This window comes from Quercus robur, chromosome 11 (genome assembly GCF_932294415.1).
Source record: "Quercus robur chromosome 11, dhQueRobu3.1, whole genome shotgun sequence".
Classification (NCBI taxonomy): Eukaryota; Viridiplantae; Streptophyta; class Magnoliopsida; order Fagales; family Fagaceae; genus Quercus; species Quercus robur.
Window position 1 is genome coordinate 6385846 of NC_065544.1, and position 9326 is coordinate 6395171.

Consider the following 9326-nt stretch of genomic DNA (forward strand, 5'->3'; position numbering starts at 1 on the left):
AATATTTATCCATTTTACCTATTGGCCTTGTACTTGCGTGATACTTGGTTGACCACCAATTGGGAGTCATTGTTGGCTGGCACATAGTTTGCCCCCAATTCTTTCACAATTTGAAGCTTGAATATGAGATAATCATATTCTACATCACTGTTAGTTGCCTTGAATTTGAAGTGCAAAGCATACTCGAGTTTTTCCCTTTAAGCATGGTCAAGATTAACCGTCCCCCATTGTCCTGTCTATTTGTCGAACCTTCAAAGCTTATGGTCTAGGTTTTCTCTTTCATTTTCTCAATATGCTCTTCCCCCAACTCCTCCTCATCAAGAGTATACTTAGCCATGAAGATGGGTACAACTTGCCCTATATTTTCATCCTTATCTAATACACAACATCAAATTTCATTGACCACTAGATTAAGCTTTCAAAAGTGTTAAGCTTGTGTAAGGCCCATTTTAATGGTTGTTCAGTTAGTACTATAATGGTATATGCTTGGAAGTATGTCCTAAGTGTCCTTGTTAATGTTATTAAGGCGAAAGCCAACTTTTCAATCCTTATTGATCTCTCTTTTGCTCCTCATAAGTCATAAGACCCGACATGTATTGTACGTAGGCTTCTAAATCCCCTCATCTTCTCTAATTAATGTTGAGCTAACTACGGTAGGAGATACCGATAGATATTGGTATAAAACGCTCTCTTGCTCTAGTGCAATTGAGCAACATTGGAGAATTGCGGTATCTCCCTATCTCCAAAAATGCTTTAAGTGTGGCATTACCTATTGTACAATCCTTGTTTTCTAATAAATAAAGTATTTTCATGGCCAAGCTCATTCATCTGTATTTCTTGAGAAATTAAGCATCATTCCTTAATGAATTGAGCCTAAAAAAGCTTATCCATTTCCTCTGTTATGGCTTTGTTCCTCTAGAGGCTGAAAGTTTTCCTCTTCTACTGGACCGGTTAGGAGGCAAATGGATGCTCAGCCCATGTACCATGACTTTGGTGTCAATGTCAGACATATCTTCATGAGTTTACATAGATGGTCCTATCCAATCAGTTTTCTTCTACAGCTCTTGTTCAGGCTCTCGATTTTCTCTCCTTGCTTGAGTCCCTCTTCATACCACAAGATGCAACTTTGTACTTCCATCTACCAATCAAGGATAGTAGTGTGTCCATTTGGTTGGAGGAGTGGAAAAGTGGAAGGATAAAAAACGGTGAGAGAATAGAAAATATTTTATTTTCTCTCATTTTTGTTTGGCTGGGAGTGAAAAAGTGGAGGGATGAAAAAAATAAGTTTGAATAAATTTACTCATATACTCTTATTAAAGAATGATGCCTAATTTTTTTTTTTTTTTTTTTGAGAATCCAAACCCAAGGGTCATATTCATTGAAAAGGAAAAAAAGACTACAAAGAGTCACGGTACACTAGAGGAGCTATGTCATCAGGTGTGGACTTAATCCAAACCTGTAGCTCATTACCAGATTTGACTTTTCTGGCAAGGTAATGGGCAACAGTATTGCCTAATCTTTTTACATGAGAGAAAACACAAAAACAAAGCTCATTTGCTAACACAAGGGAATCCTAGATAATATGGCCAAATTTAGAGTTGCTAGTCCTACCATCTTTAAGAGTCGAGATGACAATCTCAGCATCCCCCTCGACAGTGGCTTCAAAAAATCATCATCTCCTTCGCGAATAATTAAGATTGCTCTTCTACACGCTAAGGCTTCCACCTTAGCAACTGAACATGGCAAAGATATTCTTTCAGCCAAGGCGCCAATAACTGAATCTTCAGAGTCTCGGATAACCATACCTAAACCAGCAGCACCCAATTCCTTAAAAATTGCCCAGTCAAAATTCACCTTATATGTCAAAGGATTAGGGGGAATCCACCTAGAGTTGTTGCCAGAAACTGAGAGCTGCACCTGTCGAGGAATCTGAACCGAGGAAAAATCATGGAGAAAGGTCGAAGCCTTAACACGAATGGTTCGAAGGTCAGTAGAGCAGCCCCCCACGCAGTCAGAATTTCTACATTCCCAAATCATCCACAAGATCACAGCTACCATGTTGATATCGAAGCAGTCCTTCATCTCCACTACCGTCTCCATAAGGTCAGCAAATGTCATGAATCTGTGTTTTAGAAGCCTCTGACCAGCTGCAATAGCTTCCCAAATGACTTGCAAAGCAGGGGAGCTCCACAAGGAATGAATGGTGTCCTCACAAGCCGAGAGACACCTAGGACAGGTGACTAAAGAGACCACTTTGCGTTTCTACAGGTTTAGCAGGGTTGGGATAGCTTCATGAGTTGCTCTCCACAACATGTGCTTAACCTTGGGGGGGGACCAGCAAGCACCAAATTCCAGACCACATTCTTTTGTTTCAACCTAAGTTGGAGCAGTTTGGAACAAGACTCCTGTCAGATTTAGCTAACATCTGGTATGCACTCCAAGTGGTGTAGTTACCCTACCCTGGCTTGAAGAGAACCAAGTTTGTAAGTCTAGGATTTGATTTAAGCTCAACGGCAAACCAATTAAAACAAAAAAGTGACAAATAACCACCAAAAAAGAGCAATCACCCAAATTTATTAAAAAAATAAAAATCACATCCAAAAATAAAAATCACGTCTTTTAAAAAAAAAAAAACAACTATCACACCCAGCCCTAGAAAATCAAAAGAAAAAAAAAAAAAAAGGAATGCCCAGGCCCAAAAGAAAAAAACAAAAAACAAAAAAAGAAAGGCAACGTTACTTACTACCCAAGGAGAAAAAAAATAAAATAAAATAAAGGTATGTACACATAGGCATTTTTGTCCATCAAGAAAAAATTCATCCCCACTCAGTTTTCTCTCCATTTTGGGGAGAAAACATTTTGGTGGGCCCAGGGAGAAAACACCTCAGCCCTACAATTTATTTTCTTTTCTCCCCACCCAACCAAACACATTCCAAAAAAGTTTTTCTTCCTATTTTCTCTCCAAAGTTTTCTATCCACCATATTTCACCTCCAAACAAACACACCCTAAAAGATAGGGGCAAAGCCAGAAATTTTTAATTTGGGGGGGCCAAGTTATGGTACTAAAACATTAGTCAAGACAAAACCTACATGCACACACACTCATATATATATATATATATATATATATAATATTCTAATCCTAGAGGAAGTCATAATTTACAAAATTATCAATTTTGATTATTGATTATGTATAATTACTAAAATTTTAGAACTTATTATTGTTTAAATTCTAATGAAAATAAAAAAGTTATCTAGTTTGATATTAGACATTAATAAAAATATATGAAAAAAACCATTATTTATTATCAAAGTTTTGCATTTTTTTTTAACGAAGTTATGCTTGAGGATGAACTTTTTTTATAATAAAATTCATATGTTATCATGCATCTCTAGCTAGAAAGTCTTAAAAGTTCAATTTTTAGGCTAATATGCAAATTGCACTCTTTAAGTTTGGCTAAAATTTATTTCAATCCTCTTAACTTTATTTTGTTCAATTGAGTCTTATAAGTTTCAAATTTATTCAATTAAGACTTTTTGTCCAATTTTGTTTAAAAAAATTGTTGTTAAGTATGCAATTAACTAATGAAAAAAAAATTATGAAAAAGAATTCTCACATAAAAAATCTATAAAATTATTTTTATTAATTTTATAGATTTTTTTAACATGAAAGTAATATTTTTTTTAATGGTAATTCTTTAACAAAATTGGACAAAAGACATGAATTGAATTTTTTTTTAAACTTATAGGACTCAATTGCTGATAAGTCTGCAATTAACGAATGAAAAAAAATTTGAAAATAAAATTCACATAAAAATTTTATAAAATAGTTTTATTAATTTTATAGGTTTTTTTCATGTGAAAATAATATTTTTTTAATGGAAAATTTTAAACAAAATTGTACAGAAGATCTGAATTAAATAAATTTGAAACTTATAGTGCTAAATTGAACGAAAGTAAAGTTAAAGGACTGAAATGAATTTCAATCAAACTTAGAGGGTATAATTTGTATTTTAGCCAAAATTTTAATATCAATGATAGAATTGTCTATCAAAAAGAATAAAACAATTATAATTGAACCAACTAAGTCTTTAAAATCACAAATAATCCAAAACTTTAGCAAATATAATAGCACATTGTACAATATAAAAAGAAAGAAATTATGGAAAAACAAAGGAAAAACAAAGAAAAACTTGTCTAGATGACCACTAAGCCAATAAATTTCTAAGAGAATTATTGGACTTTTGGGGGGGGGGGGGGGGGGGGGGGGGGGGGTGGTGGCGACCTAACCTTTCAGATTTCAATATTTATGTATATTATAATTTAAAAAAGGGGGTGGCGCCGTCCCTAGGGGGATGGGGTGTGGGTTTCAAGCCAATACATAGCTTCACCCTTGGTAAGAGGGGGCTCCTCGTTTTGAATCCCTCTACAGTAAAGATCCCATTTGTATCGTTTCCCCTAAGGAGGTCATACAGCATTCCTAAGCTGCTGTTTCTATTTTTTCTTTTTTATCCCCCCTATATTTGTATTGTAATTTGATGGGTAGCCTACCTCAAGAAAATTTACCATTTTGGTGATCTATACGGGGCTGGGTGGTTAATCTTGAGTCTTGAGCAATGCACTTTGTCTCCTATGAACCCAATTAGAGGCAAACTAATTGATTGTATGGTATCTCTTCCAATCCTTCATTTGCTTGAATGCTCTTATGTACAAAATTAATGCGGAAGCCTTCCTTATATAGGGCGAAGGATAAGCAATTTTTTCAGTTAATTGGATTTGTAGCAATTTGATTTTAAGTGGGATTGAATTCACGGTCTATCATTCTAAAAACTCAAATGAGTCAAATCCTCAACGTTTGGAGTGTTACCATTTTAAAAGAGTAGTGCTACTACAATTACAAACTTTTTTACAACATTTTTATAAACTATTGATGTGACAAATTCTTACTAATTTTCATATAAGTCCACCACTAATATCGTTTTTTTATTTTACCCATCAACTGTTTGTAAAATAATATGTGATTTAAGATTTTCCTCAAAATAACTGCCACATTGACGTGGTATGTCATTTTTTTTTTTTTTTTGTTGAATAAGAAAAGAGGGTCTCTGGTGTGGATTTATCGACCTCACACCACGTGACAGCAATGAATAATACTACATGTACCACACGGGCCTTACTAGGACTATTGTTTAAACCGCTCCTTTCTGGGTATAATAATAAAGACTTCTACCATCAAGTCACACCCTGTATGGTATTGACGTGGTCTAGTCATCTGCAGCTAATTTCCTCTTATTGGGACAAGGTACCTAAGTTCTAAGCTATCTAGCTGTGGCTTGACCCTATTTGATTGAGCCCAAACTTTTCATTTAGACTGTACACGCATCAATCCTGATTATGTCTATAAAAAAATAAAATAAAATAAAAATCATGAATACAACTTGGAACTTGTTTAATCTTACTCGGTCCAATCAATCAATATATATAAAAAGGTAGAGACCTCATATGGAAATGCATGAGGTTCTACTATGTGGCGCTCTAAGCTTCCATTTAGTTTTTTAAACCTTTTTCATTAAGTTTTTAAACTATTACCTAGTAACTTATTTTTATTATTAGTTACTGATATGGGCTAAGGTTGACAATTAGGCCAAACATATGTAATTCTTAGGCCTCGTCAATGGGCCGGGCCGGGCTGACCCGGCCCGTTTTTACTTGGCCCATGGGTCTAATGGGCTGGGCTTAATGGGCTGTTGACTAATCAATGGGCTGGGTCGGGCCGGGCTGGATGGAAAAACCTAGCCCATGGCCCTACCCATGGGCAATGCCCACTTGGGCTTTAGCAGGTTGGGCTAGTGAGATGGGTTTAATGGGCTACCCATGGGCATTTTTAACAGGTCTTCAATGGGGTTATAAAAATTTAACCAAAATAATTATAATTATATATTATTACAAACTATCAAATTGAACAATTAAATCTACTAAAAAGATTCTATTAAAAAAAATACTAAGACATACCTCTTAAAAAGGTACTAAAATAGGATTAATTAACTTGTATTGATAAGAATAAATAAGTACATTGAAATTTTCATGAATATGTTAGATTGAAAACAGTTGCATCACTACAAAATGTGTACATCCCAACTAGGTTGAACAATATTTGATTCTTCAAATATTTAAATATTTGAAGAATCAAATATCAATTCTTAAAGGAAATATTTGAGGAATAACATATCAATTCTTTAAGGAAATATATGAAGAATCAAATATCAACTCATTAAGGAAAGAATTTCTTCCAACCAACGGTAAGCCTTTTTTTTTTTTAAAGAAATTTCTGCTATGATTGTAACTTGTAAGGAAAGAATTGGAATTTATCAAAGGAAAAAATGACTTTCTTTCCAAAGGCACAGAGGTAGGGCAATAGTCATCTTAGTAACTTTATTTTAAAAATCAAAGCTACTAGACTAATACCAAAATATATATATTTATTATGCATATTGTATCACAATCATTCCAAGTATTTAGTAGTTAGGTGTGTGGTCTTAAAGTTTTTATAATGTCTAAAGTTCAATCCCTCACCCGCCCAACCCCCAAATTATTTTGTTATAAATTTTGGACAACGGGTCGGACTAAGGGGCTGGGCTAACAGGCTAGGCTAACGGGCCGGCCCACTGGGCGTCCATGGGTAAAGAAACCAACCCATAGCCTGTCCCATTGGGCTATTGGACTGCCCACGAGCTTCAATATTACCAGGCCGGGTCACCCATTAGCCTGGTGGGCTAGCGAGCTACTGGGCTAGTCCATGGGTCATGGGCTATTTGATGACCCTTAGTAATTCTCTAAAAGCAAATACCTTTTCAAAATAGACAAAAAGCCCAAGCCCAGCCATTATGACTTATGACCCAAGTCTAAACTCTCCACCCACGTGTAGTTCAAAACCTACAAGGTTTGACCTACCCTCATAGTTGTGTACATCAAAGGTTAAACCTCAGTATTTGCCATTTATCCTCAAAAAAGGTTAAAGCTCTATGCAGCTAAATTTTGTATTATTAAGTAGATTATAAATATTTAAGATAGTAATTAGTATTTAGAGTATAGACTGTGGAGTAATTTATCTTTATATTTTTTTATCTTTTTCTTTTTGTATGGTACTTTACTTTCAAGAAATAAAGTACTGGGTAATTTTTTTTTTCACTTTTTTTTTTCTCTTTTAAATTTTATAATATTAAGTGGATTATAAATATTTAAGATAGTAATTAATATTTAGAGTATAGATTGTAGAGTAATTTATATTTATTTTTTTTCATTTTGTATCGTACTTTACTTTCAAGAAATAAAGTACTGGGTAATTTTTTTTTTCACTTTTTTTTTTTGTAAATTTTATATTATTAAGTGGATTATAAATATTTAAGATAGTAATTAGTATTTAGAGTATAGAATGTGGAATAATTTTTTTTTATCTTTTTTTTTTCCCTTTTTGTATGATATTTTAATTACAAGAAATCAAGTAATGGGTAATTTTTTTTCTCACTTTTTTTTTTCTTTTGTAAATTTTATATTATTAAGTGGACTATAAATATTTAAGATAGTAATTAGTATTTAGAGTGTGGACTATGGAGTGATTTATCTTTATTTTTTTTTTCATCTTTTTTCTTTTTGTATGGTACTTTACTTTCAAGACTATAGATTGATTTATCTTTATCTTTTCTTTTTTTTTTCTTTTTGTATGATACTTTACTTTGAAGAAATCAAGTACTGGATAAATTGTTTTTTTTACTTTTTTTTTCTTTTGTAAATTTTATATTATTAAGTGGATTAAAAAGTGTGGACTATGGAATGATTTTTCTTTTGTCTTTTTTTCTTTTTCTTTTTGTATGGTACTTTATTTTCAAGAAATCAAGTACTGGATAATTTTTTTTTCACTTTTTTTCTTTTGTAAATTTTATATTATTAAGTGGATTATAAATATTTAAAATAGTAATTAGTATTTATGGTCTGTTTGGAAGTTTAGAGAGGGAGGGGAGTAAAGGGGAGTAGAGGGCAGGAGAGTAGTGGGGAGGAGAGTAGAGGAGAATGATTCACCTCCACCTTATTTGGATGTTTTTAAAATTAGTAAGGGGGAATGGAGTAATTAGTCATTTCCTTTGTTTGGATGTTTTAAAAATTAGGTTGGAGAGGAGAGGAAATGATTAAAATAGACAAATTTACTCCTATTTGAAAATGGACTTACAACATTGGTCTATTATTAATTTAGAAATGGCAAATTGGGAAATTTATCTAGTCAATAATTTATTTACTCTACTCTCCCTCCAAATCTCTCCAATTTTGAGGAATTAAAAATGAGGAGTTAGAGGTGGTTGAAACCCCTCCAAACCCCTCCAAACTCCTCCTCCTCATTCCTTAAAAAACTTTCAAACAAGGTAATTGAATTACTCTCCCTCCCTCTACTCTACTCTCCCTCCTTTTTTAAACTTTCAAACAGGCCATTAGAGTGTGGACTGTGGAGTGATTTTCTTTTCTTCTTTTCGTTTTTGTATAGTACTTTACTTTCAAGAAATAAAGTACTGGGATTTTTTTTTTTCTTTTGTAAATTTTATATTATTAAGTGGATTATAAATATTTAATATAGTTATTAGTATTTAGAGTATGGACTGTGGAATAATTTATCTTTATCTTTTTTTTTTTTTGCTTTTTCTTTCTGTATAGTATTTTATTTTCAAGAAATCAAGTACTGGGTAAATTTTTTTTTTTCACTTTTTATTTTTTTTGTAAATTTTATATGGACAAAGTTTAGCTACAAAATTGATTGTAATTTAAGGCTACAAACTCACTCAATAAAATAAATACTACAACATATTTTGAAAATCTAACCGTTGAATTGCATGTTCTTTACGCCCTTAATACACATGTTAAATTTTGTGTCAATCGGATATCATTTACTATATGATCTATAAGCTTATATTTTTTGCATAATTTTAAATTACAAAAACTTGCAATTTAAAAAATTTATTGATGACATAGCTATTGATCTTTAATTTTCTTGAAATTTTGCAAACATGGAAGATATAAGAAGAAGATGTAATCCAATGGTGGATTTGTCAAAATTCACATCCAATAAAAAGATATTAAGTAAGTTTGTAGCCTAAAGCTACAACTAATTTTGTAGCTAAACTTTGTCCATTTTATATTATCAAGTGGATTATAAATATTTAAGATAGTTATTAGTATTTTTTTTTTTTTTTTTGAGAAAGTAGTTATTAGTATTTAAAGGGTAGATTGTTGAATGATTTTTTTTTTTTCTTTTTTTCTTTTTCTCTTTGTACGTATTTCTT

The 9326-nt window shown here is 32.5% G+C and overlaps 1 protein-coding gene across 1 annotated transcript; it reads right to left on the reverse strand.

Annotated features, from left to right (window-relative positions):
* Positions 1-1557: 1557 nt before the first annotated feature.
* Positions 1558-2118, reverse strand: LOC126704654 (uncharacterized). The gene has a single exon (XM_050403687.1). The coding sequence runs from the start codon at positions 2116-2118 to the stop codon at positions 1558-1560; it is 561 nt and encodes a 186-aa protein (XP_050259644.1).
* Positions 2119-9326: the final 7208 nt, after the last annotated feature.

Coding starts and splice junctions, on each gene's coding strand:
- LOC126704654 (XM_050403687.1), bottom strand. CDS start 2,118: ATGACATTTGCTGACCTTATGGAGACGGTAGTGGAGATGAAGGACTGC.